Consider the following 25,177-nt stretch of genomic DNA (forward strand, 5'->3'; position numbering starts at 1 on the left):
GCTGAGGTTCAGCACATCTGGGCTTTGGTGAGCGCTCACTGCTGGGCTGGAGAATGTCTACTTCCTGTGTGTTCTTGTGGTGGAAGAGGCTAGAGGTCTCCCCAGGGCTTACTAATCTCACTCCTGGGACACACCTTTGTGGCCCAGTTATCTCCCCCAAACAACCTCGTAACACCTTCACATCTGTGTCTAGGAGGCTCAGACAGTTACAGGCTTAGTCTTACCATTAGTCCTGCTGCCAACTAGCCATGCAACCAGGAAGGAGTTGAAGGGATTTCTTTCACTAGTACAAGGAGGTGGATTCAATTATTAAGTGATATCTAAGGTCTTTCACATCTTTCTTGCTGCTGGTTGTCTGTGTCTCAGTTTCTCTATCTGTAAAAATAATGGTTCTTCCTTCAGAAGATACGATGATGGCTAGAGATTTCCTGTACCAACCACTTGAACGTGTTTGTGGGAGAGAGTTGGCAGAAGGGAGAAGCATGTGCTATGACTGATGATGACAAAAAGGTTCTCCTTCAAAATGAGGATGCGACCATGATTCTGAAGGTACTTGTTTTGAAGCCTGGGAGAAAGGCAGGCAGAGCCCCAGGCAGACCTCCTGGCCTCTCCATGCCCGTACGTACCTTTGCTCTCTGAGGCAGGTTTATCATGGTGTCTGGCTTGAAGTCGTTCTTGTTCTTCCTACAGAGCACGGCAGTGATGATGATGATGATGATGGTGACCACGGCGATGGGAGCCAGCACTGCAGCGATGATCCACAGGTTGTTGGGTGGGTTCTTTACCACGGCTATGGGAAAGAGCCAGTGAGAAGCACATGACCAAGAGCTCCAGGTAGGTGAAAGCCACCCAGATGTAACTCCCAACCCCAAGGCAGGAGGCAGGAAGAGGCAGAGCTCCAAAGCCTCTGCCCTGGCAGCTGTGTGGCCTTGGGCAAGTTGCTCGAGCTCCCCCAGCCTCAATTTCCTTGTCCGTAAAGTGAGAGCACCACTCTGTGGAGCTGTAGTGCAGTTCTCAGCAGACACTCACTCTGCTCACCTTGGCACGCGTCTCTACTGTTACCAAGAGCACAAAGAGCAAGACCAATCACTGTCCGTTTTTCTCGCTGGTGATAATCAAAAGAGGAAAAAAATGTGAGGATTAGAAATGGATGTTGGAGTGGCTGGAGAGAGGGCTCAATGGATAGGAGCTTTTTCTTGTAAGTGTGACGACCTTAATTCAAGTCTCTAGCACCCACACAGAAATCTAGGCATGGCTGTGTTTGTCTGCACTGAGCAAAGGAGGGTCATAAACAAGCAAATCTCAGGAGCTCATTGGCTAGCCTGACTAGCTGACATGGCAAGTTTCTAGTCACACACACCACACACCACACCACACCACACACACACACACACACACACACACATACATACACACACACATACACACACACCACACATACCACACACACACCACACACATACAGACCACACACACACACACACCACACACACTACACACACATACACACATCATACATACATACACACTACACACATACACACACACCACACATACCACATACATACACACACACCACACACATATATACACACTACACACATACACACACATCACACACACACATACACATCACACATGCATACCACACACACACCACACACCACACACACACACCACACATACACACACATACATACACACACACATACACACACCACACATACCACACACACACCACACACATACAGACCACACACACACACACACACCACACACACTACACACACATACACACATCATACATACATACACACTACACACATACACACACACCACACATACCACATACATACACACACACCACACACATATATACACACTACACACATACACACACATCACACACACACATACACATCACACATGCATACCACACACACACCACACACCACACACACACACCACACATACACACACATACATACACACACACATACACACACCACACATACCACACACACACCACACACATACAGACCACACACACACACACACACCACACACACTACACACACATACACACATCATACATACATACACACTACACACATACACACACACCACACATACCACATACATACACACACACCACACACATATATACACACTACACACATACACACACATCACACACACACATACACATCACACATGCATACCACACACACACCACACACCACACACACACACCACACATACACACACCCCCATACCACACACACACCCCATATATATACCACACACACCACACCACACACACCATACACATCACACACATATACACACACCACACACCACACACACACCATACATCACACACATACCACACACACCACACACACACACACACACACACACACACACACACACACACACACCCCTATGTTGGAGTCAGGCACAAGAGCCACCAAGAGATGACTCAAGCTATAGTAGTAACATCGCGCTGTGAGTGAGAAGTAGAAAATGCAGCATGAGCAGATGGTTCACCCTCAGACCGGTGTCTGGGAGGCTTAGAAAGGCCTCAGACTAAGCGCTAGGATCAGCCTGTTCTCAAAACCAGAGTAACGATAAGTGATGAGAACTGCAGGTGTCTTTAGGGAGTAGGGCAGGAATATAACCCAGAAGGAATGGCAGGGAGCTGGCCATGCTCTGTACCATGATAGTTTGGTTCGTGCAGCTGTATGCATTTGTCAAAACTCATCAGGTGACACATTTAAGATTTGTACATCCCCACTGGGTATACATTTTACTGCAGTGTCAAAAGCATAGAGTAAATGGGGGTCAGTGATGCGCCTGCCGCATGTTTAGGACTGAGTTGGTGACTCACTTTGAGTTACATGTGGAAGGGTTGCAGGGGAGGTAGGTAAACCAAAGCAGGGCAGAAAGAGACAGTAGGTGCTAACTGCCGGTTCTAGAAGGGTGGATACAAGGGCAGCTACTGCATGTTTCAATGTTTGGTTAAGCTATGCTAGGAGAATGTGGGAAAAGGGAGAATCGCTTGGTGTGGACTGAGTGAGCCCCTCCCAGGATCACACACAGGGATTTTGGGAAATATTTCAGATGTGGAGTAAGAAAACCAGGAGTCCCAACAAATGCCTGCAGGAAGACTCACAGGAAGGAGGTGAAGTCTGCAGTGATGTAGAGAGGAACCAAAGCTTAAGAAGGACTTGCCCATGGCAGGAGACTGCCCTGAATGCAGGTGTTTGAGCTGTCGGGTTTCAGCTAGCTGCTCTGGCTTGGTGACACCATCACTAAGGCTGGGGACAGAGGACAACTTCTAATCGTTGACTCTCTTTCCACCAGGTGGATTCTGGGACTCGCACTCAGGTCCCAGGCTTGAAAGCAAGCTCCACTACCTACCAAATCATCTCAGTGGTCCCCAGAACACAACTCTCTATTCTCTCTCTCCCTGATCTGCTTTTCCTAAGGCGTTTTCACTCCCATTCTTCCTCTGCAGCACAGCAAGCCACCATCAACTCCCTAGCTGTGCTGGCTCTCTTCTGCTTATCTAGCATCCTGCACATGAATCCTGTCTCTGTCATCAGACTCTCCCAGGGTCTGCCTGTACTGCAGGCTACGGGTAATGTCTCTGTACCGCAGCCCTGGTCACAGCAGCAAGGTTCTAAAACACGTCACCATGTGCATTCGTTCATCTCCTGTCACTGATGTGTGTGTGCGTGTGTGTGTGTGTGTGTGTGTGTGTGTGTGTGGTGTGTGCATGTGTGTGGTGTGTGGTATGTGTGGTGTATGCATGTGTGTGTCTCTATGTGTGTCTGTGTGTGATGTGTACATGTGTATGTGCATGTGTATGTCTGTGTGTGTGGTATGTGGTATGTGTGGTGTGTGCATGTGTGTGTGTGCGTGTGTGTGTGTGTGCATGTATGTGTCTATGTCTGTGTGTGTGGTGTGTGGTATGTGTGGTGTGTGCATGTGTGTGTGTGTGTGTGTGATATGTGCATGTGTGTGTGTGCGTGCATATGTATGTGTCTGGGTATGTGTCTGGGTGTCTGGGTGTATGGTATGTGTGGTGTGTGTGTATGTGCGTGTGTGTGTGTGATGTGTGCATGTGTGTGTGTCTGTGTGTATGTGTGTCTGTGTGTGATGTGTACATGTGTGTGTGCATGTGTGTGTGCGCATGTATGTGTCTGTGTCTGTGTGTGTGGTGTGTAGTATGTGTGGTGTGTGCATGTGTGTGTGTCTGTGTGTGTGAATGATATGTGCATGTGTATGTATGTGCATATGTATGTGTCTGGGTGTGTGTCTGTGTGCCTGGGTGTGTGGTGTGTGGTATGTGTGTTGTGTGCGTGCGTGCGTGTGTGTGTGTGTGTGTGTGTGTGTGTATGTGTGTGTGTGTGTTGGTCAATGGGGCATCCTCAGGGCCTTTCCCATAATGAGTGTTCAACCAGAAGCTCAAGGTTTAAGAATGTAAGCTGCTATTGTACCTGTTGCAATGAGATCAAGCTAGAAGGGAAAATCTCATCTCCATAATTATTCCAGCCCATGCTTTAAATTAGTTTACTTACAATCTACTTTATGTTTGGTCTCTTATACGTTTGGTTAGCATGAGTCTTCCTAACTGCTGAACTTGAGTTACTGCTCGGCCCTCACAGCCCAGGACTTAGACCCTGCAGTACAAAAGCCCCGCTGTCATGCACCACATGGGGATCATCTGTCTGAGGAGCTGGCTGGCCCTTTTCTCACTTCAGTCACCTCACCTTCAGCTGGTCCCTTGTTAGCCAAGTTCTGCCTGTTATCTGGCTGCCCTAGGGCTCCGAGTCTTATTAGTATAGAAGGATTTCTCTTTCTACGGTTTGTATCAATCAGTGATTAATCACATTATTAACTTCTGAAAACAGCTCATTAGATAATGTGCCTCTGTTGACATTGCATCTAATTGCCCCTGCTCTTAGCAGCTTGTATTTATATGTGAGTTCTGTGCCATTAACATTTTCTAAAGCTCAGAGCATCAAAGTATCACTAATGCCCCTTTTAGGTTAGGCTATTTTATCCCAATAGAGATCAGGATATTAGATTCATTACCTGATAGAGATACACGTGCAATATATCAGAGTATACTATAAATGCATATCAATATATACATACATACATACATACATATCAAATTATACATATGCATATAATTAGTAGGAAAAGAATAATTATAGACTCTGATTTTCATTTGGTTTTATTGTTTAGGTGGATGACTTTCTTTTTGGTGCGGTATTTGAAATTCCTTCACTTCTACTTAAATGGGGGGAGAGAAAAGATTTATTTTATAGGGTTGGGGATTTAGCTCAGTGGTAGAGCACTTGCCTAGGAAGCGCAAGGCCCTGGGTTCGGTCCCCAGCTCCGAAAAAAAGAACCAAAAAAAAAAAGATTTATTTTATGCACATTAATATATTCCTTTAGCGGTCAAAATGATATTAAAGTTAGGTCAATTGAAGTCATCCAAACGTAATGTACTCATTGGCCTGTGATCTAAAAGTATGAGGCCATGGACAGGGTGCAAAGGCATGAGTGGTCATTTAAACCGCAAGAGGGTCAGTAGAGGACAGAGGGGAAAAGATGATACGTAAGCTCGGATGCCGCCTTGCATCAGACACAATGACACGGCCTTTGCCTGCATGTGCTCTCATGCTGTCCCACAGGTGAGCAATCTGAGAGCCATGGTGATTGGACAGGTTCCAATCATCTCTCTAAAGGGGTCATCTCTCTAAAACAGGTCCCTTCTGAGCTGTCATGAATGGAAGTGTGAGCCTACAGCTGTATGTCCCTTCTGAGCTGCCATGAATGGAAGTGTGAGCCTACAGCTGTATGTCCCTTCTGAGCTGCCATGAATGGAAGTGTGAGCCTACAGCTGTATGTGTGCTCCAACTCACACGTAACATAAGCATTAGCCCGGAGGATCCAAACAGTGTAAACACAGACTGTGTGATTCCCTCCCGGACAGACGCTGAAAGAGAGAGAATCCACTCAACCATGGTTCAAGCTTGTTTCTCAGACACTGGAGTCTGTAGCCGGGTGAATCTACCCAGAGCTCTACTGAGCAATGAGTGTTCATTCTGAGCCTTCCTGCCAAGGCTTCTCCTCCATGAACTCAGCCCATGAGTTTGGTGGGCTCCTCTCTTGTGCTTCAACCTTACCACTTGCAACTCTTCCTTCCTGTGGACCCCCTTACTCAGCCTCACACACTCTTCTGTCTGGACTTAGGTCTTAGATGACTTCAGGAATCTTTCTGTCCCCTCCCACCTCCTACTGACTGACCATTCACTGATCCTCTTCATGATCCCCAGCAACTTAAATCACACCCTCATCTCTCAGTATCTGCAGCCCTTCCTGCCTATGTTTTCTCCGTGGCACCTGCCAACATCTAGCATAATATTTATTTGCCTACTCAGAACAAGGATGGTGAGTGGTGAGGATACTCTCAAGGCTGAAGCATTGGATGGGAAGGGCAAAAGGGCTACAGAGCAGGAATAGCCTGATGTGCTGGTTAGGCTTTTGTCAACTTGACACAAGCTACAGCTTTCGGGGAAGAAGGAACCACAATTGAGAAAAAAATGTCCCCAACAGATTGGCCTGTAGAAATGTCCTCGGGGCATTTTCTTGACTAATGATTGATGTGGGAGGTGCCACCTCTGGCTAGGTGGTCTTAGGTGGTATAAGAAAGAAACCCAAGTGAGCAAGCCATGGAGAGTAAGTTCCTCCATGGTCTCGTCAGTTCCTGCCCTGATTTCCCTCAGTGATGGGCTATGCCATGGGAGTGCAAAATGCAATAAACCTAATCCTCTCCACGTTGCTTTATCACAGCAACAGAGAGCAAACCAGGATACCTGGAGGCCAGGCTGCAAAGAGACCTGAGTGTGCGTTGAGCAGGAGTTACCATGGAGATCTGCTTCCAAGACTGTGCGCTTTATCCTATAGATAACAGGGAGACAGTAATGTTCCTATGGAGTTGATGTAAGAGCAGAACCCAAATGTGATTCCAGTGATTCTAACTACAGTGTGGGAGACAGATCACTATGCGTGTGGGGAGGCTCCTGCTGCCGATAACAATGGAGAGAACAAAGACATGGAGAATGACATTGGATGTATGGGTCATTGAAAAGACCTGAGGGAGCCAGGGAACGGAGACAAACGGCTTCAGGAGTGGGCAGCAGCATTTGCATCCTTAGTCCAATCTCTTTGCATTCCTCAAAACCAGACTCTTCCAGATGGCCCTACACATCTAACTCGACATGAATTCCTTCTTCTGGTGCCTTCTGTCATCCCCACCAGCAGCAAAGTCCTCCTGGCCTCAGCTCCTCCCTTCACTTCTTGCATTCACTGAGGACTGTTCTCCTCATCTTTTTCCATCTACCACAGGTCTGGAGCAGAAAGGAAGTCCCAGAACAAACAGGCCAAAAGGAGCCTGGACCAGAAAAACGGTGGCAAGGAAGGGCCAGAGCCTGGTTGCTGAGAATTCCTAGGGAATGGTGGTGTGTTCCGAGGTATCCAGAGAGGACTGCAGCAGGACTAGAGGATATGTGTGGATGGTGGACTCAGGTGAGTGTTCATGCCCGCGTACTCATGGAGACCAGAGAGGGATGTTAGACATTCTTCACGGCTACGTGCTGCCTTATTATCTTGAGATATTCCCAGTAGAAAACCTCAGCAATCCTCCTGTTTCTTTCCCAAACATGGAAATATTGGTACACACAGCCACACATGGGTTTTTATGTGGTTGTTAGAGAATTGAACTCAGAACCATTCTCTTAGCCACTAAGCCATTTCCCCTGGACCTGGACCTGGGATTTCAAAAGAGGAGAAGGAATTATCTGGATACAGTACGGGAAACAAGGATGAGGTTGCCTTGGCAACCTGCTATGCTGTTCACATCACTTGTCCCTGCTCAAATCTCCAGCCTTAAGCTTAGCTGTCAACCTCACCTCATGATACCTGGAGAGAACAGAACCAGTCAGAATACATCCTCCGGCTTCAGATACCAAACACACCTGGGGCTGTTTCCTTTCTCTTTATAACAAAAAGGTCCATGTGCTATCTCTCCACATGTGCACTAGGTCCAACCTTCTCGCTCACACGAGGGCTCTGCCTCACAAGTTTCCTCCTTTTGCTCCTGTTACCACCTACTCCTTCTTACAGCATTTCCACAGATGCTCACCCAGTGTCTCAGCGTGCCCATGACTGTGCTATTCATCTTCTCTTTTCTCACTACTGACCACCAGGGTCCTCTTCTTACTAAGCTTTCAGAGCCACTACTGGAAGGGCCACCAGACTCTCCACCGACTAAATTCTGTCCATCTTTATCTCATTGTGCAGCCTCTGGGGAATCTAAGCTTGCACGGCAGCTCACTCCTGCCCACGAGGGGTGCGTGTGAGCTTCCTTTCTGGAGCTGAAGTGCCAGGCAGTGTGAGTTTCCCAGCTGAGGTGCTGGGAACTGAACTTGGGTGCTCTGGAAGAGCATAAGTGCTCTTAATCTCTGCGCTATCTCCAGCCCCTCCTCCCTTCCTCTTAGGCTACACAGGTCAGAACGCTGACGCAGCCTCTCTCTTCCTGAAGCACATATGACACGGGGGCTTTGATTTGTCCCCTGCAGTGCCCCTGGGACAGGCCCACTCGCTTTTGAGGTTCTACGGCCCCCCGCACCTCCTGCCAACCCCTTGCCATTCCTCGGGGTTTCTTTGCTGACTTGTTCCATTCCAGGAAGTTCATCATCCTCACCCCTGCTCAGTTTGCTCTCCCATCATTTCCACCCGCTCCCTTAGCTCTGTGTGCTGACCTGTCCCAGCTTTCTTTCTCTTGACTTCCATGTGGTCCCCTTGCAGACATTTCAAACTTAATGTATCACTCCCACCTCCCTGATTCCCGTCCCAGCCATGAAATCCACACCCTCTTCATCTCAACATACGAACCCACGATCACGGCTTAAGCCAATACCTGCAAGTCTGCCTTGATTTCCTCAGATCTACCCCTCATCCCGCCATACAAAATCTACTGTTTGAACCCATTATCTCTGTTCCTCAAAACACTCTGAACCATCCAGTTCTCTGTGCTTAGCTTCCGCCACCTCTCTCCTTTACTCATGATTTGTTCTTCAGACCGAGGATGAGTGGTAGGGAGAGACATTAACACCGAGGACAGGACTTTGGGGAAGCTTCGTAGGGAAGACAACAGAACACAGGAAGTGGTGACCAGAAACTGACAAGAGCTGAACAGGGAAAGAGAGGAGAGAAAAGGAAGAGACACACAGTTGAAAGTGACATTTCAAAAACAAGATTGAGGAGAATGGCTGCCATCCCTCCTCAGGACAGCTGTGCCTGTGTGGATGTACCAGCCAAGCATGATATGCCTGTCATAAGTCATGCCCAATGACTGCCAGAGAGGAGGAAGAGGAGGAGGATGAAGAGGAGGAAGAGGATGAAGAGGAGGAGGATGGGGATGAGGGGGAGGGGGAGAGGAAAGGCGACAGGTAGGTATGAACCAACCTGATGCTCTTGAGAGAGCAAACGCCATCAAGAGGAGCCATGGGAGCTGACCTTCCACACTCCTCCATGTGTGGTACATTACCAAAGACTAAAACTGCACACCCAACCTCCCATTTCAAACCTTGCCCTCGTCTACGGCCATACCACCCTGAACGCGCCCGATCTCGTCAAACCTTGCCCTCTCGCTGTCCCACCTTGGTTATAGCTTTAGTTGGGTCCCCAATGCAAGGGACACCCTAGAATCTCTTCACAGATCCCGTTGTTTCCTATGCCCTCCATCTGAGACAGAACTGTCCAATCAGCTTCCCCTGGTAGTGGGAACCTCTGATTGAACCATTCTCTTGCTTAAGAATCTTCTAGAGCGCTTCCCCACAGCCTGTCCCACAGGCCTTCCATCCGACACCCCTTTCCACTTCCATCCAGCCCTCCACTTGCTTTGTTCTTGTTTGTTTGTTTGCCCTGGGCCACGTAAACTACGTGTATTCCAGGCCTACCTGGACATCTGCTCTGCATTTTTGCTCAATGGTTTTTAAATACACATCCATCCCTCCCTTTAATGTCTTAAAGTATGACACAACCAAGAATACAGGTCTGAAGTCTGAACTATTCAAAGTCTTTACTATGTGCTGGTTCTGTGCTGGGTAAGCAGGTCACTCTTTTTAGGAGCCCGTTTTCCCTCCTGAGTTTGGAGCTGAATAAATAGAGCCCTAGTAGAATAGAAGATAATGAATGCCCTGAGCCACAAAGGCTGGCTGCTGCAGACAGGGTATGGGTTTTAATACCCTTCTTCTGTCTCTGGTTCCAGGGGCCCCCTTCAAAGCAAACCCTCCCCCTGCAGGTCTCACAGCTGGCTCTAGGTATCAACAATTCTGTCCCTCAGAGCCAGAAACTAGGTGTCACCCACTTCTGATGTCCTCCAGTACAAAGCATAGTTCAAACAGAACTGAATGTTCACTGAATCAAATTACCTGTAACTCCCCCAGCATATAAATATGATCTCAGCTGCAGTTACTTTTTTGTGTGGCTAGATTATACTGGAATTGAAGAGGAAGAGGAGATAGCACTTGGGGATAAAGTAATATTAGTATTATGATCTTCCATCATTTAGATGTTGCAAACCATATCCCTTTCCTAAAGCCTATGGCTTTAACAGGAAACATAGCTGATTGATTTGCAAACCTCGCAGAGCCAGACTGTGAGCTGCTGTAAGACCATTCACATGGTCTTAGAGGACCACCCTATGCACAGAAACTGTTTGACGCCATTAGAGTACTGAATACAGAGACTCCTTACGGTCAGCTTGCAGCAGGACGACGTGATGCAGGGTCAGGGCCATCCTCTGGGAGTCAATGGTGCTCAGGATCTTGGCTGCTGCAGTCCCCAGCAGTGGCTTCCCATTGTACAGCGTGTAGTAGGTCAGCTCCGCCGGGTCCTTCGGTCCTGGCACTCGCTGCATCTTCACCATCTTTCAGAAAGAGAGGCAGGGCGTGTTCAGAACATTGGATCAGCCCTGCAGGCCCCCAACCATCAGATGGGGCAGCCTCATCCAGGCACTGAGGCCTGCTGTGCTGCAGTGGGACAAACTGTGACAGGTTAGACATTAGGCCAGAGTCCCAGGAGGCTTGTTATCCGTGGGATGGGAGACTGGGAGGAGAAAGGGGTTTTGAAAAAGGAAAAAAAGCAACATCTGGAAAGCAGTTTGAAGCTGGGGAGAGTGGTATTTCCCAATCTCCACTGACTTCTGACCTCATTTGAAAATCAGCCTTTATGTTAATTCAGGACATGCTAGGCTATCCCCAGACAAGTGCTTAATTTAAAAAACCTTCAATTGCCTAAAAGGGAGAAAGGCCTATCTGTCTATACCATGGAGGCGACCCCTGATAAAAACAGTACTTGGAAACACAGACAGGTTTTTTCTAAAACAGCTCAGTAGAGATTTTGTGTGTGTGTGTGTGTGTGTGTGTGTGTGTGTGTGTGTGTGTGTGTGTGTGTAATTTAAAAAAAACTACAAAATTAACATTCAGATAAAAAAGCATAAATTAAAGAAATTTAAACAATGCATACTCCTTCCTCTGACACCAAAGGACTGTTATCATCTTGGAGCTTTTATCCCTAATCTTTGGATTTTCTATACAAACCTTTTCTTTATTACCTTCGAAGATCATCATCAACTCTACATGACATCATACCTCCCTTTTTCAAAATATTTATCATGTATACATTTCTGCCTGCATGTATGCCTGCAGGCTGGAAGAGAGCATCAGATCTCATTATAGATGGTTGTGAGCTACCATGTGGTTGGCAGGAATTGAACTCAGGACCTCTGGAAGAGTAGACGGTGCTTTTAACCTCTCTCCAGCCCCATACTTCACTTTTTATGTGCACATGCATGTACACACATGTGACAGGATGCATGTGTGGTCAGAGGACAACAGGCAGGAACAGGTTCTCTTCTTCTATCATGTGGGTCCCTGGATTTGAACTCAGGTCCGCAGGCTTGCTAGGAGGTCTCAGCCTTTACCTGCTGAGACACCTCCACGGATTGAGGCTCATCATTTTTATTTGCCCCTTTAAATGGCTCAAGATATCACAAGCAGAAGCCTTTCTTCCTGCATGGCACTCACCTGTCTGCCTCATCAAATGGCCTAATGAGCTCTTTATTGTTAGACATTCTGAGTGCTGCTTTTAACTTTTGGAATCACAAATTGACAATTACCAATGCCAGAGCATAGATTTTCAATATGAACACAGCATTCTGTGATATGTATGCAGGTATGTAAATGGGGAGTATTTAGGGTCTCAACGTTTTAGAATCAGCAATTGGTAAGCATTATGTCACAGTATTTTCGGAGTGTCCATTATAGATGTTGAGATCCACAGAATTTTAAAAGGTTTTACAAAAGTGTTTATAGTAGGTTCATTAACAACCATTGCCACCACACCATCCCTGAAATCCTGACAAATCAAAACATCTTTAGGCGTAAGCTGAAGAACTGAAGAATGAATTATGGAAAGTCACGAAATAGAGTGTAGTGAACAGACTACTCCAGCTCAGACGCATGTGGATTACAAATCACAGAATGTAAAATGTGAAACAGGAAAAGCAACATGGTATATTTTAAAGGATCTACACATGAGGGAGTAAAATCTATATAGAAAATACAGGACTAATTTAATACAAAATTTGGAACCATGCTCTTCTTGGATAGGAAGAAAGGAAATGCAATTTAAAAAAGTTCAATGTCACATGTAGTGTGTGTGTATGTGTGTGTGTGTGGGTGTGTGGGTGGGTGGGTGTGTGTGTGTGTGCGCGCGCGCGCTCTAACTTTAGAAGTCTTTCCCCATCGCTTTTTTTTTTTTTTTTGAGACAGGGTCTTTCACCGAACCTGGAACTGAAGAATTCAGCTTGGCTAGCTGGCTCGTGAACCCCAGGATCCTTCTGTTAACTTAACCCATTTCCACCCTGATAAGGACTTCTTACCAAGATTTATCCAAGTATGATGTCAGAGGCAACCCAAACCTTTTATATAGAGAGATTTATAGGGGAAAAAAGAAACCCCACTTGCTTTACTCTAACTTTCTGGAGAGCTACAGTCAAGTGCCCTGAGCAATGAGAAAATTCAGAGATGGCAATCTCTGAGACATGCAGAACTCTTAGGGTTTCGAGTAGCCCCATGCTTATAAGATGGCCCTTTCTCTCCCTCGGACTGATGCAAATCTCACTTCACAGCCATGTGGTCACTTGCTTTTGGTCATTAGGAAAAACATGAATTGTAGGGCTTACATGGACCAGACTTACAGTGTGAAATCACAATCCTGGCGTGGGAAATGAACCATCCTTTCCTCTAGGGATGGTCTGTCATGGTGCAGACTTTCAGAAACACATTGACATCCAATAGGACAGGAGCACAATGCTTGGCTTCTCGTTAGGAGATGTGGAGCGTCTACAAGGGTTGTGGTGCAACTCATGTGATGGATGACTTTTAAGAAGTCACGGGGATGTGACCTGCAGACAGATTGTGCTAATGCCTGCAATTTCCACATAAACAGCACGACATTGGGCATCTGTGAGGGACATGGTGAGAGTCTGTAGGCCAGCAGAAGCTCACACTACCAGGTGGTCATCTGTGGTATGATACCAAAATCAACAGGGCTTTCCCAAACATGTTAGCATAGCATGTTAGAGATGGATTCTCAATGGTGAAAGGGAAATTATTCATATTCAAGCTGTCTGGATTGGTCAAAGGTGCTATGGACATTCCTATGCTAGGAGGAACTGGCTAAGGGGTGTGGGGAAGTACAGAGAGCCCTTCCAGGGACTATTTAAAGTCCTTTAAAATCAACCCAGAGTAGTTTGTGTTAGTAGTTTCTTTGAGAGGAACTGACAAGAGGTTCTGAGGTGACTCAGGAACTTTTTGCTTTATAAATATGTGGATGTGTATATAGAGAGACTCCTTTCCTGGTAAATCAAGTTGCTAACGAGGAAGGAAAAAGATACCGACTTGGCCTCAAAAGCGTCAGAGGAATGTTGATCAAGTGTCTTAAGTCAGTTGGCAGCAAGGATATGCCTCTGGGCACATGGAATTGTTTAGTCTTAGGACCCCCGCCCCAGTCATTACAATCCACAATGCGCACACCTACCTGCACAGTGTAGCTCCCCAAGGTGGTAGCACGTTTAAACCGCCGACCCTGTTGCTGGGACATCATGAACAGCTGAGCCAGGCGCTGCTCCATGACCCGGGCAAAGCTCTGGTTGTGCAGACCCACCAGCGAGTTGTCCACACCCTGGAGCACTGAAGATGCACAAAGCAGAGGGGTTGCTCAGAGCCCAGACTCCACACTAATTCAGTAACTACACTACCACTTGCGCCACATGGCCAAGAAGGGCTACCATGCCCTTACCTTACATATTTCTTGGCCAACCTTACCTACTTCTCTTCCACAATCTGACCTCACTTCTCCAAGGCAGACCATGAGTTAGGAATCCTTGCCCATGTGTTATATATGTTGGAAAAGTTAGTGACCTGCCCAAGGCAGCTAGTAAGTAGCAGTCAGGGTACGAGCCCAAGCGGGAATAACGTGTGAGCTCATGACTTTCTTCTGTAAGCTGTGGCATCTACAATACCTACTGCATCAAACCCAAGTTTCCAAAGATGCTACAGGCTGCAAAGAGTCCACAGGGGACACAGCCGAGCTGCAGGCTTCGGGTTTGGGGTGGTTCTCACGTACAAACCCTGACTTGGGGCTTATTTCTTTTCCTCAGCAGCTCTGTGGATGATTCAAAGTCATCTCAGAACTAGAGCACACACATTTGGGCAAACTATGCTGTTCAGTAGCCTTATATCTGCCTACTAAGTAGGATCCTTCAGTTGCTACCCCTAAAGCTGCCCAGGGCCCCTCAGGTCCTCTCCCATTCAAGAATAGAACAACCTAATGGGAAGGAGTGTGCTGTCTCTCACGTCTTATCAATCATGGCGCCTTCAGCAAGCCACTGAGATACAGTCCTCTGTAGAAAGGGCAAGGAAGGGTACCTCAGAGGAAGTACATGGCTAATGGGCTCTAGAGGTCCAAAGGCAGAGGATGCATAAGACAGTTTTGGCCCTGTCCATGAAGGTGCATGGGATCCATTTCTGGCCTTCCTTTTCCTTGGCTATATCTCAGCAGCCATTACTTGGACTATCTGGGGACAACAGGAGAGACGATGACAGTGGAGTTGCAAGCCATTGCCAGTGCATGGATGAGAGTTGTAATGAGCTCTAGGGCTTCTCTAGAGCTTTCTACAAGGAGAGGTGCCTGCGTCCGTCTACTTCCAGAGTCCAATCCTTGTTCTCCATCTCTTGCGGAGCATCTGCACCCCAAGCATGCAAACAGTGCCTTTCAGACATAGTTGTGCCCTTATATTTTTGGTTGTGAGCCTAGCCTTTAACAACTGAGCTATCTCTCCAGCCTGCACCCTAAATTTTAAGTGTTCAGAGGACCTACTTTTTCCTCAAAACCCACAAGGGCTTGGGAATGGGCTAGAAGAGTCTTCGTTTAATAGAGTTGGTTCTAACACAGTCCAGAGCACTAACATGAACACCATGCATCCACCAAGATAGGAAAACAGCCCCTCCTAACGAGCATGCTGTCTATAGCTGCTACGCTGGCAGGGTGCTGCATTCAGCCAGCACCAATGATTGAATCCACACAGAACCAGACTAAGCCATCAAAGATGACGTTCATCCTCGGAAGCCATCAATAATGACGGCCATACTCGGATCAAGAGAGAAATAAAACCCACAGCTGGTTCTCTGAAATCATTTTTCTGAAGCCATAAATGCCAAGTGATCCCCCGAGGGTATAAAGCATAACTCTAGGGCCCTGGTGAGAGACTCTAGCTTGTCTCTACCTCTAGCCAAGTCCCTCCTAACAGAAATGAATGCTGCTATGCTGCTCTCCCTGTCAGAGCCCTGAGGATTCCCAGGGTTTCCTACCTCAGGAAAGCCTGTGAACCTGCTGGCTCAAAAACACCTCACTTGGTAAATTTATAGGCCAAACCATACGGTTTCTAATTTGGCCTCCTCAGACCAGTGGCTAAGTGGAAGGGTATGTGTGTGTCACAGTTTGCTTTATGGGAATCTCTGTCATGATTCAAAAGCAGACCCCAAGTCAAGGCAATAGTCAAAGTCGTCTAGGAGGTGGGTACGCCCCAGTCATCAGTGGTTGTTTGTATTGTGGGCTTTCTCTATGCCACTGAACTGTAAGTTTAAGATGCTTAACAGGGGGCATTTTACCCTACATGTATTTTCAGTACATTTCTCTTGAGTATGGGAATCACTCCCGGGAGTGCAGTGGTCAGTGCCTAAGTGGCTTGAGTGTGTCACTGCAACTCTCCAGAAAAAAACAAACAAACAAACAAACAAAAAAGTGGGTTCTTCTCTATGTTAGCTGGGTGGAGCTGGGGGTCAGAAGCAGGGGTGTGAGTCATGGCTCCCCTTCCTGTGACAAGCCACATAGTTCCTTGGAGCCTCAGTTCCCTACTGAACCACTGACTGTGATGAAGAAATAGTTCAGTAAATAATGCTTTAACATTGGCGCTATAGGACACTTACGAGAACACCACAATGAGGGAGCTGCTGCTGTCACATCCCCCTAATCCCTTCACTTTGCTAGGTACATTCTTGACAAAGGTAGAATGTCCCCCGTATGCGGTTCCCCTACCTTCCCCCCAAGGACCTCAGCACACTCTCCTTGACCTGTCTGCCTTGCTGGAAGGCAATGGAGGTGTGTGTTCCCAGCTCACAGTGACACAGTAGCTCAGAGCCCTCAGTCTATCAGCCAGGGGCCTCTCGCCACCCACTCTTAATCATTACAGATCCAGACTAGACGAGGTTTTGCAAGTCCCTGGCTGTGTTCAGAGAAGCTAGGTCCAAATGTCCCAGACTATGAGCCTTCCCTTCTCATTTTATTTATAATCACACTGGCTCTAAGATCCACCATTGGGTATGAGTCAGCCTCCTGCACTTGAGCTAAACTGTTTCACGGGTGTTTGAATCCCACACGTTTAAACTCCAAGAGCCTTTGTGCTCAGCTAATGTCCTCTTGTTCTACAGGTGAGCGTGCGAAACCCGGGAGGGCCCAGGGGACTGGCTCTAGGACACGCAGTAAGAAGCAGAAGTGAGAAAAGAAGAAAGTCACTCATTATCAGATCTAGGACATTTTGTCTCCAGTGAGTGAAACAAAAGCAGATGTATTATAAACCTGAGACTGCCTCTTATATCTTTTAGTGACCAGTACCTGGTGGGCTTGCTAATCACCCAGGGTAGCTGGCCAGTGAACCCCAGAAATCTGTCCACCTCTGCCTCTTCTTTGATGTGGGTTCAGAGGAATCTAACCCAGGCCCCCATGCCTGCATGACCAGCACTTAACCCACTGAGCTCTCTCTCCAGGCCCTAGTCACTAATATCTGGGTGTCTCTATCTTGCTTCATTTCTATAAAACCAATTTCAGGATGTATGGATGGCAGGACAGCCCCCAAATTCTCTGTGAAGAGAGACTGGGATCACCCATTGTTGGTAATTTTCTACCAAAGAAGGACCCATCCCTTGCAAGACAGGGAAATGGACAATATGCTCCTTCTGAGTCCAGCGTACAAGAGACAAAAGCATCCAAGGTTTGTATCAGAAACTGCAGAAAAGGAAAGCCCTACAAACTGAAAAGGACAGAGCTTGTGGTGATGGTCTGGGGGCCAAGATGGAGCAAAGACCCTCATTGCTAGCTCCCTGTCACGAGTCAGTCCTTTTGTGATAGAGCAGATTGGCAGAGCTGGCCAGAAGTTTGGAAAGAGGTCCTGGTTCCAATGGAAGATTAAGGGTCATGCCACAACACTTGCAGCTCCTTACAAGCACTAACTGATTGCTGCCCCCACCAGAGAGACGCTGGCAACACTGTTTCCATCACCAGCTGCAATGCCCGCCACAGCCCTGAGGAAGAAGGTTAAGTCTCTGGGGAGCCCAGAAGCAAGACTGGGTGTGTGGCTTTATCTTAAGGTAATGCCACTAAAATGGAGACACAGCAAGGTGTGGGGGGGATGTGGAGGGGTTGTCATCAGTGGTTGTCAAGGGCAGCCTGTGTTTAAGGATGAATTGTGATCACTGAATGTAAAGTGTAAAGTTCAGAGAAAGGGAGCACCTGTGAGGGGAAAGGCACCATTGCTTGAGGAGGACACAGGATTCTGTATCCTTATGTAACCCATTGGCTCATGAGTTGCTTGGTTAGCACTCCCCCCACCCTTCTCTCTCAGGCTTGCATCCTAGCAGAGTGGTTTCTAATCTGTTAAAACATGTGCTTCATTAGTTTGCTCTCTTGGCAGTTAAAATGATTTCTGTGTACTGAAGACCTTGCAGTGGAGGGGACCTAGGTGATCTGTCCTTTAGAAGGGAGCCTACCTAGGCAGGCATCATCTAGCTAGCACGGTGGGAACTGTTTGGATGGAAATTTAGGCAGCAGTCCACCTGCAGCTTGTGAAGGACAGCATTGGGGGCTGGGGGTTGAGGGAGGAGAGTTCAGGGCGGCTGCTCACCCAGACACATTCCCACGCCTTGAAGGATCATTCTGTCTCCTCACCATGGCCTGGACTATGTCTCCCAAATTCATGTGTGTGAGACCTGACCTCCAGTACATTAGAGGTAACAGCATTTAGAGAGAGGGTCTTTAAAGGGGTAATGAAATTAAAATCAGGTCACGAGTGTGGGCCCTAATCCAGTATGTCTGGTGTCCTTATAAGGAAAGGAAATGAGGACACAGACAGGCTCAGAGGGAAGAACAGGTGGGGACAAACGGGGAAGGTGACTAACTTCAAGCCAAGGGGATGGGAGGAAGGCACTAAGGTATCGATGCCTTGGTCTCAGACTCTCAGAACACTGAGAGTGTAACTTTCAGTTGTCTACACGCCAATGGTTGGGCTGGTCACTTTGCTCCTACGCACATCTGTCTTCTCCATTTGCCTCACTAATGTTGTTCCTCATTTTAGAGCCACTGCGTGGCTTTTGAAAAACGCAGACAGAATGCCATTGCTGTTTCATAAGGTTCAGCTGAGAAATGTCAAGGGAAAAAGAGAAAATGCCGCCAGAACACTATGACTCTTGGACTCCCACTCAACTTCATCATCAGGGCACTGGGGTTGGGCCATTACCCCGAGAAGAAGCAGGGCACACATAGCCCTCCTCTGGCTTGATTTGGGTTTCACAGGGCAGTTCAGAAAGGCCTGTCATCTGTTCAGTCACTCACACAGACATGTCCCAGACGTCACACACTGGTGCTGCTGAGTGTGAAAGGCTGAAGAGGGGACAGTTGGTTTTGAATTATTTATCAGTAATCATCTTTAGGATCCTTTCCTTGATTCCCCATTCCCTTCTGGCCCCACAGAAGGACCAAAGCTGCAGATCCTGTCACCAAATAGCACCATTTTAGACAAAGCTGTGATGCTACGAAGAGGGAATTATAAAATTAACAGGTTACCTGTGATGACCCAGTAGTCTCTGGTTGTTTCTGATGTGTCAAGGTTGGGATATTCCAGTGCTAAAATAAATTAAAAAACACATCAAACTTCTTTGATAGGTTTTATGAGTAGACATATCAAGGGAAACAGGAGTGACAAGCTGGCAAGTAGCCAGGCCCTACACTGCCATTTCTGAGAACTCTGAGGTGCACAGGTCAAACTACCTCATATAGAAAAGTGACTCAGGAAAGGGATAACTTGTACAGGGAGCGCAGATTCGTGAGTTTGTCTCTTTGAAGCTTCCCCTCCACACCTTTTAAATGGAGATGCCTTGCCATCAACACCCACAGTTGCAGCCTGTCCTAGCGGGGCTTCCTCTGTGGAGATTATCTAGCACCATGAAGGTCATAAGGAATGGCTATCTCTGAAAGGGATCTTTCCAGTGCTAAGGGCTTACACGTGGTACTCCATGTTGGGAGAACTTATCCTCTTGCTTTACCTGCATGGTGACTGTGAGAATTCACACATGTAACGGACATTGTACAGTGCCTGACATATAGCCAGTGCTCAATAAATTCCTTGTGTTTGTGTGTACATGTGTGTACATGTACACATGTATGTGCACTCCAGAGGGTGATAGCGAGTGTCTTCCTCGATTGCTCTCCAACTTACCATCTGAGACAAGAATCCTCACTGAATCTTGGGTTTGTTGATTTGACTAGCATGCCTGCCCAGTGAGCTCTCAGGGATGGGTCCTCTTGTGCCCAGCACCTGTGTTACAGCTATGAGCACCTCACCAGATTTTTAAAAACAAACATAGAGTCTCAAACTTACACAGCAAGCACTTTACCAACTGAGCCATTTCCGCAACCCCTACTGCTCAGATCAACTTAACTGTGACTATTATCAGAATACCAAGCTGGTGAAAGGAACTCCTGCGCCTGCTGCCCCATGACATCCTGCTATCTTTTATGACATTGATTGTTTTCCAAGACAGGGTTTCTCTGTGTAGTCCCTAGCTGTTCTAGAACTTACTCTACAGACCAGACTGGCCTGGAACTCAGAGATCTGCCTGTCTTTACTTCCCAAGTGCTGGGATTGAAGGCGTGTGCCACCACTGCCTGGCTGACATAATCTTATAAAGTCCAGAGTCATCCTTGCTGCCTAAAAATTTATAAGATCTTTCCAGTAAACACATTCAAAAACTACTCAGTAGCTGCTAGGCAACAAGTGCATCTTCTACATGCACACACACATAAACACACAGATACACACACATACATACATGTATACACACATGTATACACACATATACACACATATATAGATACACACATACACAAACACACACAGATATACACACATACATACATGTATACACACATACACACACATATACACATATGTATAGATACACGCATACACAAACACATACACACATACAGATGCACACATAGAATCTCATTTATTTATAGTATCAAAAGAACTACAGAAAGAAACTATGAAATGCATTGGCTAATAGGTATATTTTAAAAGGAAATCTTTGCCAGTGACCTTGTGAAATGTAATGATTAAATTTTAGAGGACAGACCAGCAGTTCCTTTGAGTACCAGCAAGTGTCTAGTGACAAATGTGGGCTGCACTATCTTCAAAGTCTATGTTGACCATGCAGTAATGAGGATTACATAACAAGCATTAGAGAGAGCCAAGGTCTCAGACTATGGGGACTTCAAGTGAAGTCACGACTCGATTACAAAGTCTGTAGCCAGCTGGACCTGAAAGTCTAGGAACACTTGGAAGAGAAAACCATGGCAACCTGAAAGGCCGTGCTTAGAGCACAGGTCCCAATGCAGCCCTGTTAGCTGTGGGAGAGTGGATGTCCTGGGAAAACTCGCATTGGTGGGGGCTTCAATTTTCTCTTCTAGTTTTACACCTGCCTGACAGACTTATTGTAAGCATCAGGGCTTTCTTGCAGTGAACTTTTTGTCAGTTCACTCCCCACTTGTTGTATTCTCAGTTGCTCACGATAATACAATGTAGCCCAACAAAGGTTCTTCTACTTTGAGGAGAAAGATCCCCAGGAGAACCCACAGGGCCCTTCTGCATGAGGCTGTGGCGCGCACGTACTCACGTTCAGCGATGGTGAGTGGAGGGTAGGTGAGGTAGAATCCTACCAGCTCAGCTGAGAGCTGGCTAAGGAGGCTGCTGGCCATGGTGCCGTTGAGGAAGGAGCTCTGATTGCCCACAGCATACACCAGTGTGACGGCTTGGGAGGCATTGGACGTGCTCACGATCTGAATGACACAGGAGCAAAGGGGAAGGAGACAGGCCAAATAAGGTGAGGGTCTGTGTCATGGAGGCCGAGGAACGGATGTTTCAACAGAAGTCGTGGGTTGTGATGGAAGGGCAGTGGGGAGACAGCAAGGAGGAAAAAAGAATAGCAAGTCATTGTTTACAGATTGCAGGAGCATGCCAGGCACTGGCCTATGGACACCTCATCTCCATCTTGGGCTAACCCTGGGAGGAGTGTCCGTTTTTGACTGCCTTTGATGAATGAGGAAGGGGCTTGCCCAAGGTCATAGAGCTTATCCGTAACTAGTGGTTTGAATAGGTTTGGCCCCTGTAGACTCACATTTCAATGTTTGGCCCATGAGGAGTAGCACTATTAGGAGGTGTGGTCTTGTTGAAGGAAGTGTGTCACTGTGGGGGTGGGCTTCAAGTGTCCTTATGCTTAAGGTCCACCCAGTGTGGAATTCCAGTCTCCCTCTGGCTGCCTTTGGATCAAGAGGTAGAGCTCTTGGCTCCTCCAGCACCGTGTCGTCCTGCACAATGCTATGCTTCCTGCTGTGGTGGTAATGGACTAAACCTCTGAAACTGTAAGCCAGCCCCGATTAAATGTTTTCTTCTGTAAGAGTTGCCTTGGTTACAGTGTCTCTTCACAACCATAAAACCCGAACTAGGATAGTAGCAGTCAGGATTTAACCCAAGTAGTCTTGACTTCCAGCTTTTCACTACTAGTGTGTCTTTTCTACACTAAAGTGTCTCAAATGACTTACAATTCTGGAAGGATAAAGTACAGATACCAACGAGAGTCCAGCAGTCAGATGTTCTGGGAGCTTTCACTTCAGAAGGATGTGCACCTGGTGTTTTGAGCAGGGAGACTGAATACGGGCGTAACAGGAATTCAGAAATAGAAAATAAATCCTTTGTAGAGCAGTTGCTTTCTTTCGTGACCCATTAATTGGTGTGGATTATGAGGGGAAAGTTCTATAAGACGGTATGGGTTTCTTCTCATCCACATCTTTTAGTTGCTGGGGGGAGATGAGGTTTTCTGGGTCAATGCATGGATAAAAATATCTCAAACATTTGAAGAACGTGAGCAGGAGAAAAATCCCTGGGCCTGGCAGGGAGCTTTTGCTGGGCCGTGTGTGCGGTGTACTGGGCTGTGTGCAGTGGGGTGCCCGTTCTCTCCAGATCTTCTTGTCACTGAGGGTATCCTGTAGGCTAGCCCTTAAGGACTATCCAATGTTTTGTTTTTTTTTTTTTTTTTTTTTTTTTGTCTAATAGTGTTAGATAATGGGAGCTGAGTGGGCATGGGAGAGAGGAAGGGAGGTCAGACCACAGATGCCAGGCTGCCCCTTCTGTGGCACCAGGGCCCAGGTACCGTACTGCCCCTGCCTGCACATTCAGCTGAGGCTATAGGACTCTCAAGGCCCCCTGAGCACCATCTTCCCTCCTGGCTTACTGAGTCATTATCTCTGAAGGTCTGCCCAGTCTCGACGTTGAGAAAGCTGCTCGGAATAGCTTCTCCACTTTTGCCGTCTACTGTGCCCACATGAGGCAGCTGTCTCTCAATTCTCCAACCAAAAGCCACAATCCCTTGATTGAGGGCAACCCAGTGACCATTTCTGCTCAGCTCTTACTCTCCTCCCAGAAAGTAGTTCTGGAATGCATTTCAGACCTCTGTCCCCAAGTGCTCAGAAAAGAGCTCTTTCTGACAATTCAAAAGAGTTCACTAGGGACTAGAGAGAAGGCTTGGTGGTTAAGAGCTAAAGGAACTCGCTGCTCATTCAGAGGACCCGAGTTTGGCCCTCAGCGCCCAGATCAGGTGACTCACAACCACCTATAACTCTAGCAAACGGAAATCCAGTGCCCTCTTCTGGTTGCCTAGGGCACCCACATGCACACACACACACACACATGCACTCACCACACAAATAAATAATAAAAACAAATCTTAATAAGACCTCTTTATCTTTTCCTCTATTATGAAAATTTCTGAATTCTTATCACCTTTCAATAGCACTAAATCTCCCTAGACCAACAGGGAACACATAAAGCTGGTAATATACAAATATGTATGTATGCATATATATATATATATATGTCTACATATATCTACAGTCATATACACACATACATGCATACATCCTATATTCCATCAGGTCAGTCATGCCTTTTTGTTGTTTTTCATATGCATATATGTCACAGAGTTTAATATTTTAGCCATTTTAAAAACATAGTTCATCAGCATTAAGTAGATTTGCCTTTTTCGCCAATGATCAGGGACACCCATCTTCAGAACTTTCTCTCTGCCCCCAAGTGTTACCCATTAAACAACTCCCAGCTTCTCCATCCTTTTAGTCCTAGGTTGATCTTGTAGCTTAGATTACTGATTATTCTACAACTCTAGTTATCTGGCAGACAAGAAACCATTCTATATTTTTGCTTCTGTGACTGGCTTACTTCACTTAGCACGATGACTTCAGTGCCACTTGTGCTGCAGTGGGCACCCGAATGACCTTCCTGTCTGAAGGCTGAGCAGCACTCTGCCGTATGTGTAGACTACATTCGCTTTCATGCGTCCATTGATAGGTAGGCGGCTTGCTTTTGGCTTCTGGCCACCGTGACCAGGATAGAGACACCTATTTTAGTTCCTAGCTCATGTTTTCAATTCCTTTTCATATGCAGATGGACATGGAGCTGCTGGGTAACATTGTAACTGCATGTTTAGGTTGCTAAGGAACCATGGTCCTGTTTTGCACAGTGGCTATCCCTCCCACATCCCTCTGGCTATACACGAGGTTCCTAACTTCTCCAGGCCCTCACAATTCATACTCTTCTAGGGTTTTTGCTTTGTTTTAGAGAATGATCATCCTAAGAAATCTAAAATGGTGTGTCATGATTGTTGGGTCAAACCCTTTTTATTGTCCCACCCCCTTCTCTCCTTGTGGTGACATAGTTCAAACCCAGGACATTATGTACACTAAGCAAACACAGCACCATCCCAGGCCTCTTTCCCCATTCATGTCTTTTTAATGGATACACGACAGTTCTTTCTGTGTCTTTAAGTTTCTGGTTCTAGATATTAGTCACTTAGCAGATAGAAGACTCACAATTCTGTGGTATCTCTCATTCTGTTATTAGTGTCTTTTGAAGTTCTTGGTTTTGTTGTTGTTGTTGTTGTTTTTTGTTTTTGTTTTCCAGAGCTGGGGACCGAACCCAGGGCCTTGCGCATGCTAGGCAAGCGCTCTACCACTGAGCTAAATCCCCAACCCCGAAGTTCTTGTTTTTGAGGGCATCCAATGTGTTTGTTTCTCTTGGCTCTGTGGTTTTTCTGGGGGTGTCCAACACACACAGGCCTATGAG

At 46.8% G+C, this 25,177-nt stretch overlaps 1 protein-coding gene and 1 long non-coding RNA gene across 5 annotated transcripts in view; one reads left to right on the forward strand and one right to left on the reverse strand.

The window, feature by feature from the left end:
* The window catches only part of G2 (protein), a 276,275-nt gene that overhangs the window by 82,912 nt on the left and 168,186 nt on the right, over nucleotides 1–25,177 (reverse strand). For all 4 annotated transcript variants that reach the window (XM_087645743.1, NM_001437728.1, XM_087645740.1 and 1 more), the window contains 5 exon segments: nucleotides 21,660–21,822; nucleotides 19,549–19,608; nucleotides 14,191–14,342; nucleotides 10,843–11,014; nucleotides 627–790 (listed from right to left, as the gene is read on the reverse strand). In XM_087645743.1, coding sequence (XP_087501869.1) covers nucleotides 627–790; nucleotides 10,843–11,014; nucleotides 14,191–14,342; nucleotides 19,549–19,608; nucleotides 21,660–21,822 — 711 coding nt within the window.
* On the forward strand, nucleotides 691–19,068 carry LOC147995616 (uncharacterized). Its single transcript, XR_015684536.1, has 4 exons — nucleotides 691–834; nucleotides 7,429–7,608; nucleotides 12,921–13,044; nucleotides 17,142–19,068. It is a non-coding gene; the product is annotated as an uncharacterized LOC147995616 (long non-coding RNA).

This window comes from Rattus norvegicus, chromosome 3, assembly GCF_021556685.1.
Source record: "Rattus norvegicus strain SHRSP/BbbUtx chromosome 3, alternate assembly SHRSP_T2T, whole genome shotgun sequence".
In the NCBI taxonomy this organism is placed as follows: Eukaryota; Metazoa; Chordata; class Mammalia; order Rodentia; family Muridae; genus Rattus; species Rattus norvegicus.